The 20,460-nt window shown below is 39.8% G+C and overlaps 1 protein-coding gene across 1 annotated transcript; it reads right to left on the reverse strand.

Moving 5' to 3' along the window:
* Positions 1-1,151: 1,151 nt before the first annotated feature.
* Positions 1,152-7,431, reverse strand: LOC122754686 (60S acidic ribosomal protein P1-like). Its single transcript, XM_044003174.1, has 2 exons — positions 7,341-7,431; positions 1,152-1,402 (listed from the first exon to the last, which is right to left on the reverse strand). The coding sequence occupies exons 1-2, from the start codon at positions 7,429-7,431 to the stop codon at positions 1,152-1,154; spliced, it is 342 nt and encodes a 113-aa protein (XP_043859109.1).
* Between the last annotated feature and the right edge of the window lie 13,029 nt (positions 7,432-20,460).

The raw sequence follows: 20,460 nt of genomic DNA on the forward strand, positions 1-20,460 counted from the left end.
GCAGGTCTTAACAAATGATTAAATTCACAGGGTAGAGGAGAGGGAGAAGTAAAGTCTGATTCTCAGTTTGATTTTTAATGATAAGGAGGATGGGAGGTAGCTAGGTGGTGCAGTGGATAGAGCACTGGCCCTCAATTCAGGAGGACCTGAGTTCAAACCCAGCCTCAGACACTTGACACTTACTAGTTGTGTGACCCCAATTGCCTCACCCAAGAAAAATGATAAGGAGGATGGAAGTAACTTTTAGAGAAATAGAACAGGTTTTGAAATTAAGTTGACAAGTTCAGAAAGATAATATAAGAAACTTCAGATATTAGTGGGACAAATGAGTAGAACCATCTGCTGTTTGGTACTGTAGAATGAGAAGTAACTATGCAGTCAGAAGACCTGGGTTCAAATCCCATCCTTGATGTTTACCACCTGGGTGACTTGGGGAAATCCTTTCACTTCTTTGGGCAGGTTCCATAATAATATGATGATGACAATAATAACTAGTGAAAATGCATTACAATATGTTATTAATCCTGGGAGGTAGGTGTTATTACTATCCCCATTTTACAGTTGATATAACTGAGACAGACAGGTTATATCTCTAGTAAGTGTCTGAGGCTATGTTTGAACTCAAATCTTTATGACTTTACTTATGTCACCTATCTTTACAGTGAGGGAATTGAACTAGATGGTCTCAGAGGTCATTTCCAAGTCAAGATCTATGATCCTATCATTTTTCAAGGTAGTTTCTATGCCTTGGTAGGCAACACACTCAGTAAGGCTTGAAATCACATAATTGCTCTTTATAGGACATCTGGTTTTATTCAGATCTCCCAGGATTCTGGTAGAGTAATAATAAAAGGAGCAGACTCATTAAAAGGGAGAACATGACCATGCTGAGGTTATGAGGGGGCCACTATGGAAAAGGGGAAATACAATTCACTTGGACCTTGAGTTCAGAACTTGCCCTCTAATAGTGGATCCAGCTTGTGGAATACCAACCACTTCTGTGACCTCTGGCTTGTTGCAAGGGAGGGCTTGGGGTTGGGCTATTTGCAATGGAGGAGTGGCAAAAAATGGAGGAAAATAAGGTCAGGGAAGTTAATGACTTCTTTTTTTTTTTTAGTTAAGCTTTTTATTTAATGATTCAAAAAATATATTTAGTCAAACAGACCAAAGCCCATGTCACCATCAGACTCCTCGGACACTTCTTTTTTTGCTTCCTCTTTCTTCTTCTCCTCAGCTGGGGCAGCTGTGCTAGCAGGAGCAGCATCTCCAGCAGGGGCAGCACCAATAGCTGCCGGGGCAGGTCCACCAACTCCTACATTGCAGATGAGACTTGCAACGTTTACATTGTTCAGGGCCTTGCAAATAATCCAGCCCAGAACGGTTTCAACATTTACACCTGCTGCTTTAATGAGGGCATTAATTTTTATCCTCCGTGACCGTAACCCTCATTGTCCTGAAGGATGAGAGCAGAGTAGATGCAAGTGAGCTCACAGATGGCCATTTCGGGAAATGGATGAGGAGGAGACCTTGTTTGTAGTGGTGCTAGCTGCTGGCTGAAGTGAGGGTTCACCCCAATGTGGCCTTAGCTTCCGAAGAAGAACCGAGCACCTTACAGACAACTGAAGAGAGTTAATGACTTCTTCAAGGTTGTATAGCTGCTAAGAACAGGTCTAGTATTCTTTTCACTCCTGCTAAACTTCCCCATTATTTTTAGTTCACTCTTATTATTTCTAATACTGGTAATAGTTCACATTCAGCATCTTAAGTCCCTTGTATACATTATCTCACTTAACTAAATTCAATTCAACACATACTTATTTAATATTTATTTATAGTGTCCTATGAAAGGCACTATGCTAAGTGCTAGGAATTGTTGTTCACTCATTTCAGTTGTGTGACCTCATTTGGGGGTTCCTAGTTAGAAATACTAACACCAAACTGCAACAAGTGCAGTTTTCTAGGAGCTCATAATTTGTGACATTTAACAGAGACATCCTATGAATTGACACAGAATTTTTCAAAATCAAAAGGGATTTGGGGCAACATCGAGTTCAAAATATGTATGAAAAAAGGCCTTGTAATACCACACACAACAAGGGGTCATTTGGCCTTGCTAATGAAAACCCCCCAATGAGGAGGCATCCACTCTTTTCCCAGGTAGCCCATTCCATTTTGGGATGTGAAACATCTATGCAGAGAGTGATTTCATGTTTCTAAAATGGCCTCACAACAACCTTGTGAGTTGGGCAGCATAAGAATTACTATTCCCATTTTGCAGATGAGGAAACAGATTTTGGAAAGGTGAATGATATGCCATTGGTGGCATAATAATTAATTGGCACAACTGAAGCTTGAACTTGTCTTCTGACTCCAAGGTCATGCTAACTATTTCTTAACAAAGTATTATCAAGTAGAAGTACCACCTGGCCTGCCTTAATTAATGAACAGCTGCAACTCATTTGTATTTTGATTATAATGGTTTGTATACCAGACTCTGGGGAGAGTGTCTTAGGGTACTGGAATATCTAGATTGGCCCAATACCCCCTATGTAGTTGCGGGGGGGGGGGGTTGTCTATGATTGCCAACAAAGCAGTGTTAAGTAAAAAAAAAGGGAAAGTACTTGAAAACACATTTGGCTTTCTTATTTTTTCCTTACTATTCAGTTCTTTTGTGTCTTTATTCATACTTGCCTACAATATTGAATGTTATAGTCACCACCCTAGGCTAGGACCTCTACCATCACTTTTGCATTGTTATACTATCCTTTGAACTCTCTTTCCAATCTTTAATTTCTGACTTGCCCCCAATTAATCTGTCCTATGCATCTAAACTGGCATAATCTTTATTTAAAACCATTTCATGGCATGACTATTTTCTGTCTTTGTTATTTTTTATAGTCTTGACATCTAAAGCTCTTAAAATCAAATGTTACTAGTAACATTGTCTAAATCATTTTCTTCGTTTCTTTTACTGTCCTCTACCAAACCCTGTATAGGTTTTGCATCGTTAGGTTGTCAATAAAATACACTTAAAAATACCCAGATTCTACCTTTTTAATAGATGGTCTTCAGAAATGCTAGACGAGGCTGGGATATTGGGTGCAGGAGCTTGGGCCCCCTTGTTAAAGCAGTAAAGTAGGATTAATTTATAAGTAGCATATAATCCTTGGACCAGGTTTTGGGAGTTGATGCTAATAAATAGCCTGTTATTGTAGGTGGTACTTGATCTGAGTCTTGAAGGGATCTAGGGAAGTCAGTGAGCTTTTATTAAGTGCCTACTTTATACTCTTTCTTTTCTCTGGCAGAACAATGCCCCGAGGAAACTTTTGGTCTGGGGCTCAAGTTTCTTGATTAGTGAATGTCTCACAAGGAACACAATTTCAGGAAAGACCCAGATATTCTGTACTTCACTTCACTTGTTTCTTTCTAGCCTCTTCCTTGGCTTCTTTCCTAAATGTCTCCCACATCCCTTTTCTCCCTTGCCCCAGCAACCATATTGTTAAAGGCTTAAAGTGCCAGGGGAATTTGTCTTATTTTTTACAAGCAATGGGGAGCTATTGAAGTTTCTCAATCAAAGGAGTGACATGGTCACACCTGTGCTTTAGGAGTATCACTTCTCTTGTGACTAATTAGTAGGCCTCTGCAACATTCCAGATGAGATGTGATGAGGGTCTGAACCAGGATGCTGGTGGTTTGGGTAGAGAGAAGAGGCTAGTCAAGTCAACAAATGTTTATTAAGTACTTACTATATGCCGGGTACTGTGTTAAGGCCTAAAAAACACTGTCCATGCCCTCAACGAGCTTAAATTTTAATAGGAGGGGACAATATCTAAACACTATAGTGTACATATGCAAAATATATGCAGAGTAGAGGAAGGGTGACAGATATGTTGTCAAGAAAGTCACACCAAATTGTGGAGCAAACGGAGAAATAAAGAGCTAGGGCCGAGTTATCATGTGGGGTTAGAAAGACAGAGATAGTGATTTAGATGCAGAATCTAGGAAGTAAGGGTTAAGAAAGAAAAATGTCAGAATCAGATTGTTAAGCTATGTCAAGAATATTGGGAGTCTGAGTGAATTCCTTCTCACCCCCTCCTATCCATTCCCTTCCCATCTCATCCATTCCCATAGCATTCAGTTCTGCAAAAATCTGCTATATCCTCATTACTTTGCAAGATGTAAGAGATACAAAGACACAAATGAAATTGTCCCTGCTTTGAAGAAGCTGGGGAAATGTAAATGGATAAGTAAATATAACATATACAATACATGCATGTATATGTGTATAAGCATGCATATATATGTATATATACACACACATAGAGAGAGAGATAGATAGATAGATAGATAGATAGATAGATAGATAGATAGATAGATAGATAGATAGATAGATACTGTAATTTTGGGGAGTGTGGACACTAACAAAACATCTTTAGGTAGGTGGCACTTGATCTATGTCTTGGAGGAACTAGGGGGTTCCAAAGCTCCAAGGTGGCAGACCAATAGAACAAATATGTATTAAAGTCATGGAGACATGTGGTGTGATGTTTATGAAAAATAGCAAATAGGTCACTTGAGCTGGAACACAGAATATATATGAAGGAATTTTAAAAAGCATTTATTATTTAATGATTACTCTGTGGATATCAACATAAAAGTGAGGACAGTTCTTTCTCTCAAAGAAGTTAGAGTCTTGTATGGTGATATAACATATTGCGGAGTGGTGGTTAGAGAAAGGAATTTTGGACTGGGGAATCAGGGATTGTGAATGACACCACAGAACAGTCTGTTGTCAAGCCCTTTCCAGTGGCGATTGTAGAACTGATTTGATTAATATTCCCAGAGCAAGAGGTAAAGAGCAGAAATTGGTGGCAGGTAAGATGGTAAGATGCTTGTGTAAGTCCTGGTGCATGGCAAGATAGTCTGGGTCCACTAGATATCATGAGCTGAGGAGAGTTGGTGGAAACCAAACCAAAATGTACAGTTAGCCTAGAAAGATGGGTTGAAGCCAGATTGTGAAGGGCTTAATTAAAATACCAAAAAGAGGAGTTTGTAAGGAAGTATTTTGGTTCAGGCTCAGAGGCTGAAGCAAGGAATACTCTTAGATGCAGATAAACTAAGAGACATAGCTAAGTGCTTTAAAAAATCCATTAGGCTATGATTGGGCACCTCTACCTGGTGCAGGCCAGGGCAGTCCCTCTGTAAAGTTCATTTGTCATAGGGTCCTAGCAAAGGATAGGTAGCTTTCTCAGCAATCAATAGTAACGTACCACTAGAGAATGAGACAGTATAGAGGCAAAGAGGTCTTGTTTATGGGAAACCTGGGATCTATACTTTTATAAAGAGAATGCTCAACTTATAGTTATGTCATTGGTAAATTGCCTTTTTGGCTTAGCCAAGATTCCTTTGTATCTGCTTTCTTATCCTGCTTTGTTAGCAATCTCTTGAACAGTCAAAGGGAATGTAGGAAGTGAGGGTGGGGAATGGGGGAAGCTCTTAAGTACACTTTAGTAAATGTTGTTCTTTTGGAGGGGTTTCCAAGGATTCAGAAGAATATCTGGAGGAAGTTACTGGCATTGAAAAATTGTCCTAAGCACCTTGTTCTTTATGATTGCAGCAAAAGCTACTTAATTTACAGTGACATGGCAGCCATGTTACTACTCTGGGAACACTGACATTTAAGGGAAAATGATATAAAAGAATAATTATGTAAGTTATGAAATTAACATGCTCAACAGCAGTTCCTGAGTCACCTAAAGCCCAGATTGGATAAAGTAGATTTTGAGAATTCAAAGTTAAGAAATAATTTATCATCTACAGTTCCATCTTGGAGATGCTGATCTTCAATGCTTGTTATTGTATAAAAAAAAAGACATTAGAATAAAGGCAACTAGGGCATGCAGTGGATAGAGTGTTGGTACTGGAGTCAGGAAGACTCATTTTCATGAGTTTAAATCTGACTTCAGACACTGAGTGACCCTGGATAAGTCACTTAACCCTGTTTGCCTCAGTTTCCTCATCTGTAAAGTGACTCCAGAAGGAATGGCAAACCACTCCAGAATCTTTGCCAAGAAAATCCCCAATGGGGCCACTGAGAGTTAGACATGACTTAAAACAAGTGAACAACTACAACATTAGAATAACTATGGCACTTAAGGTGTCATCTAATGTCTTCATTTTACAAATGAGAAGCCTGAGGCCTAAAGTGATGAAGTGATTTACTTCAGGTCACTCATATGGCAAATTATAGAGCCAGAATTTGAAACTGCATCTTCTGAATTCAAATCCAGAGCTTATTATGCTTTACTGCACTACTTTCAATGTGAAAATAATGAATAATAATACAAATAACTTCTATTCATTCTTGGGAAATACTATTTCATTAAACTCTGGGACCTTTTCAAGTTTTTTTCTTATGTATTTTATATATTAAATATTTTCTTACATATTTATTAATAAAATTATTATGACTGAGTTACAACTGAGACGTGATGTGGAATACAGGAGAAAGAGTTGATCTGCGAGTCAGGAAGATTTGCCTTCAAGTTCCACCTCTGATAGGTGCATATAGAGAGAGTCCTAGGCAAGTTACTCCACCTCTCACTCCTCCTAGGACCCTCTAAGATTATCAATTGCCGAGAAGATGTTAATCTCTATTGGTAGAGGAAAGTTCTCTTCAATTCCATATGCTAGTGACTCGATAACTGTAGTTAAAATTTTTTTTCAAAAGGTAGAAATAATTGAAATAAGTGTACGATCATCAGTCATGTGAGAATGTGTTGGTGTAGAAAAAGTTGGTGAGGTTGGCATTTATTATAATGCAATTGACACATGCTCATTATTTCTATCCAGAACAGCCCTGGCTTTCTGCCCAAGATTCACTTGCTTTTGGCTCCCAGCTTCGTGTTACAGAACCTAATTCATTCATTCAATACCGACTGAACACTGCCTGTGTACCCACCCAACACTGGTAGGGGGTAGGAACAAAGTAAAAGACATGATCCATGACTTCTCTAGCTGGGGAGACAAAATGTGTTCCCTGGAAACAACTTGGAAAGGAATTACAAAGTTTCATGAAAAAATTAAGAAGTGATAACATTGTGTATCCTGTATTTACTAGTCCTGAAAGCAAGGAGTGATCTGCCAGGGCTGGGTGTAGAAGACTTTTTGGAAGGTCTTAATCCTGACTTTGAAGGGAGTAATTAACATCTGTGATAGAGGCAATGAGGAGGGCACTCCAAGGAGGGGATGCTAGGGAGTTTGGAGTTGCTATTTCCTGTCCATTCTCAACACAGTCCCTCCCCCATGGTCAAGACAAAGTCTTTCATCTACATCTTTACCATCAACCCCCTGGTCCAAGTTGCATGCCCCATCCCAAGATCCAAGATCTTTCTCAGCAAGCCTGATAGCTAAGATCACTAAGACCCCCATCCTTGCCTCCCCTCAGCTTTGTGTCTGATTCCACCAGTCTTCTTCAGGGGCTGCTAATCTAGTGGAGAAGTTAGCCTCCTTTAGGGAAGCTCAGAGCACAATCAGGCCTCTAGTTTCTTGTTGCTTTAGGTGCATTTGACATTCTCTTCAATGACAAGTGGGTCCCTGCAGTGACCAGATTGTTTTCATATTTCCTCTATTTTCTTTTGGAGAAGGTTGAGCCCTCTTTGTGGTTTAGTGATGTCTGAGGGTAATGTCTTTGGGTTGTTTTTGGCTGGTGTGCTTGACACTGGATTCTTCAAAGTGCCTTTCTCCCAGGGCAACAGAATGTGTACTGTGTATAAGCCCTCTCAAAAACGAGAAGAGTTTCTGGCTGGATCACTGATTGGTGAATATATGATCATATATTTAAATGTACAGAAAAGTGGGCATTCGGGTGCATAAATGAAATGAGAGACCAATAGTTAATACCTAGAATTTACATAAAGACCCTTCCGGCAATCAAAAAGCATTTCAGGGCCCACCATGTTCCAGGCACTAATACAGTTGCTCAGGATACAGACAAAAATGAAGTACCCTCTTCCCTCATGGGGCTAACATTCAAACAAGGGAGACAACTTATACACATATAAAAACAATAAAACAATGAAAACCAAATTAACACCAGGCAATCTTTTTTGGAATGGAGGAAAAGCTCCATGAAGCAGAAGGCATTTGAGTTGGGAGCTCTAAGAGAAAGTAGAGATGCTTTTTTTTTTTTTTTTTTTTGGTGAGGCAATTGGGGTTAAGTGACTTGCCCAGGGTCACACAGCTAGTAAGTGTCAAGTGTCTGAGGCTGGATTTGAACTGAATCCAGGTCCAGTGCTTTATCCACTGTACTACCTAGCTGCCCCAGGAAAGTAGAGATTCTAAGAAGCAGAAGTAAAGAGGCATAGGGAGAAACTAAAGGTATGGGGAATGAGTGATGTAATTTCCAGGAACTTTAGAGAATATCTTGTGCAAACTTTACATTTTTGCCTAGGCATCTAGGTGGCACAGTTGATATAGTGTTAGACTCTAGAATCAGGAAGAGCCAAGTTCACATCCAGTCTCAGACACCGATTTCACTTCACTTCTCAGCCTGTTTCCTTATCTGTAAAATGGGGCTTGTTGTGAAGATAAAATGAGACTATGTTTGTAAAGCACTTTGCAAATCTCCAAATAATGTCTAAGTGCTAGTTAATGCTTTACACAAGTGGAAAGTTGGTCCCCAAGAGTTGATATGGTTTTCTCAAGGTTACACAATTAGCTATTAGCTAGTGTTAGGACCCAGGTATCCTGACTCCTAGTTCAAGTGTCTTATCTACTATACTACTTTCCTCATAGGACTTAAAGATTCAGGGAGCCTGTACAGACCCTTTGATTTGTCCTAAAGTCACCTTCTTCAAGCTTTAGGATCCTTCATTACTAGACTTTGATGAGCAAATCTTTTTTATTTCTTCATCATACACAGAACATCTTATGTTTCAGCAGTCTAGTTAAAAAAAAAAGAAATATTTAACTAGCAGCTTTGAAATTTTTAATATCAACTTTCAATTATTTTATGAGACCTGAAAAGTGTTTATTTTTTAAGACAACTCATATAGGTTAACTGTGGGTAAAACAGTAAATCAATGTAAACTCTAAAGGTTCAATATGCAACATCAATATGTCACATCATGGAACTGGGACTGGCTATTGATATGTGCCTATTTAAATCTGAAAGGAATAAATTAGTATAGGATCATAGATTCAGAGCTGGAAAGGACCTTAGAAGACCATTGAGTCCAAACCTCTTATTTTATAGATGACGAGACTGAGAGAAATGATTTGCTGAAGGTCAGGCACCTAATAAGTGACTGAGACAGAATTGGAATCCAGGTCTTCCTGACTCTTCAGTGTTTACAACAAAATATAACAAAACACATACCATTGCCTGAATGCCTTCTATATGCAAGGCATTGTTCTAGGTGCTAAGGCTAGAAACAAAAAAAATATGTCTTTCCCCTCAAGGTTCTTACATTCTATGGGTTAATAAAAGATGTATAACGGTAAGTAAATGCAAAGTATACTCAAAGTAATAAAGGGACTTTTAAGAGAGACAGACACAACCTGAACAACCATGGTGATCAGGAAAGGCCATGTTAGGCCTTTCAGAATCAGGAAGCCAAGGATTTTATGTGGTAGAGATGAGGAGAGAATGCTTTTCAGACTCGGGGAGCCACCTTTGCAAAGGCATAGAGGCATGAGATATCATGCTGTACATGGAGAAAGATATCTGACCAGTCCAATTAGTGAAAATTTGTGGAAGGGCTTGGTTTGAAACAAGACAGGAAAGGTAGGTAAGAGCTATTTTGTCAGCATCCTTTTAATCCTGAGTTGAGGATTATTTTATCTGAGATGAAATAAGGATATATTGAAGAGTTTTCATACATGACAAAAAAATTTTATAACAAGGTCAAGGAAAAGAGACTGCATACTTATATTGCTTGAGACATGCATTCTCCCCTCACAACATGCTCAGTTTTAATCTGAAGGTCAGAAGGTTTAATTCACTTCCAGATGTACATTTTTGCAAGGTTTCTAGGGCATATTTACTTGTATTTCTGTTTGCTGTCATTTAAAAAAAGAAAAAGAAAAAAAGGGTTTGGACCTATAATTTCATCAGCAGAAGGAAAGCCTAGCACAGAAACTTCCTCTTCTGATGCAGGTTATTGACTTGTCTCTGACTCAGGGTCCCAGAGACTGAGAGTTTAAATGACTTTTCCCTGTCCGAGGTTGGTTATGGACTAGTGTCTTCTTCATTTCAAGGCTGACCTCTTTACCCACTATGCTACATTATTTCTCCTTGGGAGGCCATACCTGCTGAAAAGTAGTACCACTCTCACCATCTGATTTATCTACTAGAATATCAGATAGAATGTTTTAGAATTTAAACTGTTCTGCAGATCCAGCATTTGTATTTTGATCTTTCCTGCTCCCCTCCAACTCCTAATTAACAGTATGATCATAAGGCAACAGTTTCTAAATAACTTCATTCATCAGTTTCTTTACCTTACTTTTTTGTGGGGGCAAACCAGACTTTATTGATCTATTTGACTTGCTCAGCACAAGAGACTATTTGTTGGCTTTTTTCTCCACACAAATTACTACTAATCAATGGAAACTCAAAATCATTTTAAATGCTGTGCAAACTGCTGCTTTGTGTGAAGATGCCACTCTGTTCTGTTCTGCAAGGAAGGGGGAAAAAAAGCAACCTTTGATTTTTTTTTTTTTTGTATTCCTCTTATATGGGGCTTAAAAAAGATGTGTTTCCTGAAATCTCACAAGGAGCTAACATAGCCACCGAAAGGTAAACTCAGTGGGATTGAAATAACAGGTCTCTGTCCCTGCTCAGTTTGGGGTGCCTTTTAGCAATGAAGAGTTGAGGTTATAGAAAATTGCAAGGAGAGGAAAGTGCTGGCACAATTAATGGAAGGAGGCTTTAAAAGCTGTAAAAGGAAGGACCTAATTAGTATTGTGCAAGTGAAGATAAGGGACTAAACTGATATATTGTGGTTGTTTAGTTGTTTCAGACTCTGCAACCTTATTTGGGGTTTCCTTGGTAAAGATACTGTAGTGGTTTGCCATTTCCTTCTCCAGCTCATTTTACAGATGAGAAAACTGAGGCAAATAGGGTTGTTACTTGCCTAGGGTCTGAGGACAGATTTGAACTGAAGAAGATGAACTGACTCCAGGCCTGGCACTCTATCCACTGTGCCATGTAGCTGTCCCAAGAAAGTAATAACTCTTTTTAATAACCTAAGGGGCAAAAATAAGGAGGGAAGAGGAACAGTTAAGAATTAAGAAAACCAAAATTGATCACAGACTTGAGTAACCAAATTGATTGGAGGAATGTAACCTAGGTTATTGAGTATATATTCAATTCAATTCAATAAACATTTACTAAGCACCTAAATATATGCCAGACAGTACTTGGTTTGCAAATAACAAAAAGAAAGACAATTCCTTATACCCTAAGGGGGAAAGACAAAACACAAAAGGAAGCTGGAAAGAAGGGGGATGGACACCAGGCCAGGCACTACCTGGTGATCTTGTTCTGTGGAGTTGAAATCAAGGAGAGCCACAGATGGTAAGTGGAGTGAGCTGGAAAGTTCAATTTCTGCTTTCTATAAAGGAAACCTTGGGAGGTGGTTAGTATTCCACCTTCCAGTCCTTTAAGCAGAGGAGAGAGGAAAGAGGATATAGGATGAGGAATTCAAAGGACTTAATTCCAGTCCTGTGTCAGTTAATCAAAAAGCATTTATTAAGTGCCTACTATGTGCCATGCACCTTTTTCTTGAATTTTCTACTTATGAGTAAAGCTGAGGTGACCAGTAATATTGCATTATTTATTATTATTATTATTAGTAGTAGTATTGTTATTATTATTATTGCATCATCCAGGATTTTGTTCCTCACATGTTTCTCATATGTATAATTTGCCTTTATTTGGACAGAAGTTGGGTGAATCCCAACTTTTGCAAAGGAGGGGAGGGGTCATATCTTTTATTTGGACTCAAATTTGCCCTTTGTAATTTTGCAACTTTCATTTTGTGGAAATTTATTTTGATTTGGGGACCCTACCTTTAGGCTGAGATTAGAAAGCCTTAAGCCCTCAGGGTCTGTTCTGTGTGGGAGGTGCTAGTGCCCCTCCTCCTCAGCTTCAGCCAAGTCAAAAAGCCCCGTGCCAGGTCAAACAGGTGAGGGGAAAAAGCCCCCAGCTCCCTCTGTCCTGAGGGGAGGTATCTGAGAGATGCTGGGCTCTGGCGTAGCCTGTGCTGAGGGACGTGAAGCTGGAGCACCGCCCTCCCCAGCCGCAGCCCTGGCTAGTGGATTAGCTTGGTCTGTGGGGGCGCAGGAAGCCCCGAGATTTGAGTGGAGAGAAGAAAAGGTATATATAGACCTGGGAGTGAGACAGGGGGGAGGATCGACTAGATAGAGAGACAAGATTGAAGGGGGGGGGGCGGACAAGGACAGACAAGGGAGGCTGAGAAGAGGTTCTGAGGGACAAGAGGAACAGTAACGCAGGACTAGGAGCAAGGAGGAAAGGCGGTAGAGGGCAGACTGATGGAGCAGACAGACAGAAGGTTGGTGAGAGAGAAACACAGGGGTTCAGCGGTGGCAGTAAGGAGAGGAAAGTTAGAAGCAGGGGGATTTACAAAGTGAAAGGGTACAGGCAGAGTTAGTGAAAGTAGCTGAGCAAGTGAGTGCCCTGAGGCAAGAGAAGGTTCAGGCCCTTATTGTATTAAAAAAGTTCCAGGCACAGCAGGTGGGAAAGAGTGGAAAGAGACCCACGGCAATGCAGTCAGGTTGTACATTTTATTTCCCTGTATTCTTAATTTGAAATAGTATCTCATAAATTCTGCTTTGATTATTTGGTTAAGAGGCTTCTGAATATTTTGCTTATCAATTTGGGAGTGGAGCAGTGTGGTGGAACTATATAAATGGCCCACATTAAATTAATAGCAAAGAGATAGCCAAACAGTCAAAAGTCCCAGATTAGTACCCCATTCAGATTAGCCTTAGCCCCCAAATTAGCCCTAGTCAGTTAAAATATTTCCACATTTGAATGGCGACCGTGGCAGGACTTACAGCCCAATTATATTTTTCCTAAGCTTATCATTTTTCATATACTTATAATTTTTCATAAGTCCAAAATTATATATTTTTCCTAGGTTAGATAGTTATTAAAAATTAATTTTTTTACAATTTTCATTTGCATTGTGGTTATTACTCTCCTTTTACATCCCTGTCATCACTGTGTATATTGTTTTCCTGGCTCTCCTTACTTCACTTTGCATCAGTTCATATAAGTCTTTCCATGCCTTTATGTATTCATCATGCTCATCATTTTTTCATAGCAAAATATTATTACATACATTCATGTACCACAGTCTGTTCAGTCACTCCCTAATCAATGGGTATTTACTTTGTTTCCAGTTCTTTGCTGCCAAAACACCAAAATGCTGATATACCAAAATGCTTTGGGTTTATTTGGAGCCATTCTTTTTTTTTTTTTTTTTTTTGTGAGGCAATTGGGGTTAAGTGACTTGCCCAGGGTCACACAGCTAGTAAGTGTCACGTGTATGAGGTCAGATTTGAACTCAAGTCCTCCTGAATCTAGGGCTGGTGCTTTATCCACTGCGCCACCTAGCTGCCCCTAGGAACCATTCTTTTTGTCAATGACTTCCTTGGTCATCTTTTGCAGTGGAATCTCTGGGTAGAGCTCCATTTTAGCCACTTTCTTTGTGTACTATCAAATTGCTTTCTAGAATGTTTGTACCAATTTGTAGCTTCAGCGACACACATTAGTGTGCCCATCTTTCCACAATCCCTCCATCATTGACTCTTCTCATTTCTTGTCCTCTTTGCCAATTTGTTAGTCAGTCATTAAATAAGCATTTTTGAGTGAGTACTATGTCCCAGGCACTGTACTAAGCAAAGGGGATTCAAAAAGAGGGAGAAGAAAGTCCCTGCCCTCTGGGAGCTTGCAACAAGTCAACAGATATGAAGAACTAACTACATATAGTATAAATAGGAAATAATTAAAGGAGAGAATGAACTAGAATTGCAATTGGGATTGGCTTTTTATAGAAAATAGAATTGTAGTCAGGACTTGAAGGAAGGTGGGGAAGCCAGGATGTGAAGATGAAGAGGGAGAACATACCATGCATGAAGGGTAGCCAGAGAAAATTCACAGAGCTGGGAGATGGAGTATCTTGTTTGTGGAACAGCAGAAGCCAGTGCCACTCAATCAAAGAGTATGAGAAGAATAAGGTATAAGAAGCCTAGAAAAGTAGGAGGCAAGGCTAGCTTATGAGGACTGTGGATGACAAATAAAGGATTTTGTATTTGGTTCCAGAGAGAATAGGGAGCCACTGAAGTTTATTGAGCTTCAGGTGGGGATATAGTACGTGACATAGACCTGTGCTTTAGGAAAATCCTTTTTGTGGCTAAATGGAAGATAGATTGGAATGGGGAGAGATTTGAGGCAGAAAGACTCACCATCATGATATTGCAATAGTCTGAGTATGAAGTGATAAGGGCCTGCATTACAGTGGTAGCAGTATCAGAGGAAAGAAAGAAAGAGACATATTTGAGAGATGTTGCAAAGGTGAGATGAACAGGCTGTGGCAATAGATTGGATATGAAGAGTGAGAGTTAGTGAAGAGTCAAAGATGATATCTAAGTTGTAAGCCTGGGGAACTGAGAATCTGGTGGTGCTCCTTCCACTGCAACATGCAGGCTATTGTACAGTTCGAAGGCAATACCTCTGAAGCATTCAGCATAAACAGCGGAGTCAAGCAAGGATGCCTGCTTCCTCCCACGCTGTTTGGAATTTTCTTCTCCATGCTGTTGCGTCATGCTTTTGGTTCATCAACTGATGGCATCTATCTGTATTCCCAGTTGGACGGAAGACTGTTCAACGTGTCATGTCTGAGATCCAAAACCAGAGTGAGAGGTAGCACCCTTAGAGACCTGCTTTTCGCTGATGATGCTGCACTTGCCTGTCACTCAGAGCATGAATTGCAGACCTTGATGGATTGCTTCTCCCAAGCTTGCACGGACTTTGGCCTAACCATAAATCTTAAAAAGACGAAAGTCATGTGTCAGAGTGCTATGTCGCCTCCATTGATACACATCGGTAGCTATCAGTTGGATGTTGTAAGCTAATTCTCGTATCTTGGCTCTATTGTCAGTGACAATTTGTTACTTGATTCTGAGATCAATCAGAGGATTGGGAAAGCTACTTCAACTATGGCTAATGTTGCCAAGTGTGTCTGGGCAAACAGTAAACTGACAAGATGAACCAAATTTGCTGTCTATCTGAGAACCTTACTGTATGGCAATGAAACATGGACTAGGTATACTAGACAAGAGAAGAAGCTTAACAGCTTCCACATGCACTGCCTTCAGTACATCCTTGGCATATCTTCGCCAGATAGGATCACCAACACAGAAGTCCTCCAATGTGCAACTTCCGAGAATCTACACGCTACTGAAACAAAGATGGCTGCGCTGGCTCAGTCATGTGCACCGCATGCAAGATGGGCACATTCCTAAAGACCTACTCTATGGCTAGTTAGCCTCAGGCCAAAGACCTGCTGGATGGCCCCAGCTTCGCTACAGAGATGTATACAAGCAAGACTTGAGGGCTCTGGGAATAGACATCAGCAGCTGGGAGGAGATGGCCAAGGACTGCGGCCGTATGGAGTTCAGTACTCAGGAGAAGCTTGCGCGCAGCTGAGATGGGCCTTCAAGCTCAGGAGTAAGAAAAATGAATGAGATGCAGGAACCAACAGGCAACAGAGAGCTCAGTTTTCTGATATTTTCATTGTGGAAGGAGCTGCGGCTCCCGTATGGGACTGCACAGCCACACTGTGGCCTGTGGCTCTTCAAGGTGCTGATCCATGGTCGTCTGAGACTGGTGGAAGCCTACTACCTACTACCCCATAAAAACCCTGTCCTTAGTTTCCATCTTTGGGTATTCCTAGCTTCTAGCTTTGCCTTACCACCAGCTATAGTTCCTCTGCTCCAATTAAAGACCTTATTTCTCCTATGCTGATTGTTTCCTTAATTTTCAGGTGAACAAGCTCCCAGAACCTAGAAAGTATGAAGGAGAAAAGGATCATCAATAGTGTTAAAAGCTGCAGAGAGGTCAAGAGGAAAGAGGATTAAAAAAAGGCCATTGGATTTGGCCATTAAGAAATCATTGGAAACTTTGAAGACAGCAGTTTTGGTGAATGATGAGGTCAGAAGCTAGATTGTTAGGGGTTAAGAAGCGAGTGAGAAGAAAGTGTAGGTACCAATTGTAGAAAGCCTTCTCAAGGAGTTTAGGCACAAAGAGCAGGAGAGCTATAGTACGATGCTTAGCAGGGATGAAAGGATCAAATTGTTTTGGACCCAAAGTACCCCAGAAGTTCTCTGGGGCACATCAAGGAATCTTCTCCTTGAGAAACTAAACCAGAGGACAGATATGCCTAGAGAGATAAGCAGAACCAGATCAGACTGAGCTAGCTTCAGGACTCCCACCCTTCATTCTGATCTCCCTTACCCCTGGGGAGATAACTTTGGGTGTGGCTGTGGCCTTTGTGTTCTGAAGAGAGAGATGGTTTGAGAGATCCATAGCCACCCCTCACCCAATTCACCCAAGTCACCACCAGTGGGGGATGATCCTCCCTCACTAAAGGAACTTTCCACAGTCAAATGGTCACCCCCATCAGTCCTCTATAAAAGTACCTGCCAGCTTCCTGCTCGAGGAGATTGGTACCTCAGAGCCATGTGCTTTGTTCCATACCTTTCTCCCCATGAGAAGTCCAAGGATTTCTTTCATGGTTTCCCTTCCCTCCCCACTCCCTTCCCTTGCCCCTAAATAAACTACCATCTTATTCTAACTGCTTTTCTGTTCAAGAGGGTGTAATTCTTTAAAGAGGAATTCCTAATAACCCCTAACCCCATACCCCTAACCCCATACCCCATTTTCCCCCATAACAAAATGATGGCTTTTTGATGATCCAAAGAGATATGGGGATGTTTAGAGGCAGTAGGGAAGGAGCCGTAGATAGGCAGACATTCAATATAGTAATAGAGTGGTGATAATACAAGGGGAAATCTTTGGAGGAGACAGGATTAAATGGGATCACTTGTGCATGTAGAGGGGTTTGCCTTGGTAAGGAGTAAGGCTACCTCTTTGTGTGAGAAGGGTGAAGGAAGAGAGAGTGGCAGAAGGCATCTGAGTGATATGAGATGAGGAAGAGTAAAGAAATGGGAACTTAAAGCCAAAAATCTCACTTTTTTTTTTCTGTAAAATATGGGGCAAATTCCTCAGCTAAGAGGAAAGGGAAAAGAGAATCATAGGAGGTTTGAGAAGGGATGAAAAAGTTTGGAAAGGGCACTGTGGAGTCTGGGATAGTGAGCTGACTTACCAAGTCAACTTAGAAATTATTATAAGGGAAGTGTAGAAACATTACCTATCAGCAGTAAGGATGCAGTTGAAATTGTGTAACATAGATTTATAGTGGACCAGTCAGAATGAAGGTATGGCTTTCTCCACCTTCCTTCAACAGCACCTGTATAGGAGAAAAGGAGGCAGATGTTGGGTCTAAGGCTGAGGCTCAGCAGGGTGCAATTGATGATATTATAAGGGGGCCAGGAATTTAAGAGAATAGTGTAGAGGTAAATTTTTTCACTAAGTCATCAAGACGACAATAAGAGAATAATTAATATGGGAGTTATGGTCTGGGAGAAAAATGAGAGGTCAAGATATTGGAAATGATGCTGTGGAAAAAGAGTAGGGTTTGGTAAGGTAGCGCAAAAGGGGGAGGGGAAAGCCAACAGATTATGCTCAGAAAAAGGAATTTTGGGATTCTTAAATATGCACGGTACATTTGTGAGTGATGACAAGATCAAGGGTGTGACCATCTTTGTTTGAGGCTAAGGTGAGGTAATAGAGTAGGTAGCATGAAGTGAGTAGACTGAAAAACTGTCTGGTTAGAGTCTTTGAGAGAGAGTCAAAACATATGTTGAAGTCCCCTAGTATGAAGTCAGAAGTTGAGGAGGAGAGAGAAATTGTGAGTCATGTTGTGAGTCACTAGTTGAGGAAGAAAAGGGAGTGACCTGGAGGTCCTGGACAACAGCTACCAGGATTTTGATTGAGTGGTAGGTACAGATTGTGTGAATTTCAAAGGAGAGGTTACTGAGTGATAGAGATAAAGGGAAAACCTGGGAGTGGCTGTAGAGGAGGCAGATTGGCTCTAAGAGTTGTGGGGAGACAGATCCAAAAGTGAGAAGGAACAGCTTTTGAGAAAGTAAAAGTCAATAATAATGATAAAATGGCAACAACAATGTACCAAAATTTCTGGGATGTATCTAAAATCAGTCATTGAAGGAAAAAAGTGTATCTCTAGAATTATACATTTTTAAAGTATTAAAAAAGGAAGGTGTTAATGAGCTGAATATACAATTTAAAAATTAGAAAATTAAAAAAAAAATCAACAAATCCAAAATGATATGAGGAGAAAGCACATGGGTTCTTAGAATTCCTCTGTAAAGAATTACATGCTCATGCAAGTCCTATTTAGGAATAAAATAATAGGTTTATTGGGGTACAAGAGAAACTGGCCAGAAGAAAATTTTAAAAAATACTTTCCCCCCTCAACTAGCTTGGGGAGCACTCTTTTATAGGGTCAAGATTGTGTGGGTAAAATGTCCCTTATTGGGCGATGGGTTGGAAGTCGTCTGGTGGTAGGTTGGGGTAGTTTGATGATGGATTGTGAGCAATCTGGTGATGGGCATTAACTCCATCCTGGTGGGTCTGAGCAGTCTGCTGTTGGGTGGTTCCTGTGTCCTGTCCTCTCCTGGTGTAGCCACGCCTAACAGGATTACCTCATCCAGGTGGTAAGGAGGACTGGAAGGTGGGGTGGTGGTCCTGGAGCTTGCTCAGTTAGATCTGGTGCTGCTTATCTCTTTTGAGTGTGTCAGTCTTTGGTTGAGCCCAAGGAGAGGCCTCCTTGATCTCAGGGGAAAACTCTTGGGGTTTCAAGGAAAAAGTTCCTTGACCTTCCCAGACAACTTCTGGAGTAACAGAGGCCCATAATCCTCCCATAACACAAAATAAGTGCAGAAGAGAAAACCTTGAAAAATAGAGTAGTCATAGATAAATTGGAAAACAAAGAATATAAAATTAATAAACAAAACTAAAAACTGGTTCTTTGGAAAGATCAATAGATTCTATAAACTTTAGCCAAATTCATTAGAGTAGAGAAGGAAAAGTCAAATGAACAAAATAAAAAATGAACAAGGGGAAATTAGAACAAAGGAGGAATTTAAAAAAATTATCAGAACTTACTCTATAGAGTTGTATACCAGAAAAACTAAAAATTCAAAAGTAAAAGGGTACTGTCTTAAAAAATAAAAATTAAGAAAACATGAAATAGGGGTCATTAATAAGGGACTACATAGAGGGAAAATCCACAGTCCTGATGAATTTACAAGAGAATTCTAACAGATTCGGAAGAACAATTAATACCTATACTACAAAAAATGTTTCTCAAAAATTGAGAAAGAAAGCATACTTCCAAACTCCTTTGATGATTCACTCATAGTCTTGATACTTAGAACTAGGAAGTATGAAACAAAGAAAGAGAACAATAAACCATTATCATTAAGGAATATCAATTTAAACATTTAATGAAAATCTTACAAAAAGACTAAAGCAATTTATCAAACTATTATTCACTTTAACTAAATTGGATTTATACCTGAAGTGTAAGAATGGTTTGATTTTAGGGAAATAAGTACTGTAATAAATCGCATTAAAAACAAAATGATCTATGACCATATATTGGTATCAATAGATAAAAGAAAAGATTTTGAAAAAGGAAAACTTTCATTTATACTTTTAAAAAGTCTACATAGCAGTAATATAGGGTAAAGATTTTTAGTTATTTTTAGTGTCAAGGACTCCTTTCACAATTTGGTGAAACTTATGGATCACTTATTTAAAATTCACAAAATAAAATTCATAAGATTACAAAGGAAACAAATTATATTGAAATAAATTTATCCACAGGGTTTAAAGCAAATTCATGGACCTCAGGTTAAGAAGCCCTGGCATAGAAGAACTTTTTTTTTAATATAAGAAGTGTCAATCTAAAACCAAGAGCTGGAATTACAGGCAGCAGAAAAAGCTTTCTCTACAAATAAAACAAAGCAAACACACCCTCTTTCCTGGATGCTCTTTGCCATAGTTCTAGAAATGCTAGCTATAGCAATAAGACAAGAGAAAAAATTTCAAGCCATAAATTTAGGCAAACAAGATACAAAACTATTTCTGTTTGATGATAACATGATAGTTTGCTCAGGAAATCCTAGAGAATTAGCACAGAAATTGGGACAATAACTCCAGTAAAGTGGCAGGATACAAAATAAACCTCATAGCTTTATAAGTACACTTACAAAATGAACCTT

This window comes from Dromiciops gliroides, chromosome 4 (genome assembly GCF_019393635.1).
Source record: "Dromiciops gliroides isolate mDroGli1 chromosome 4, mDroGli1.pri, whole genome shotgun sequence".
Taxonomy (NCBI): Eukaryota; Metazoa; Chordata; class Mammalia; order Microbiotheria; family Microbiotheriidae; genus Dromiciops; species Dromiciops gliroides.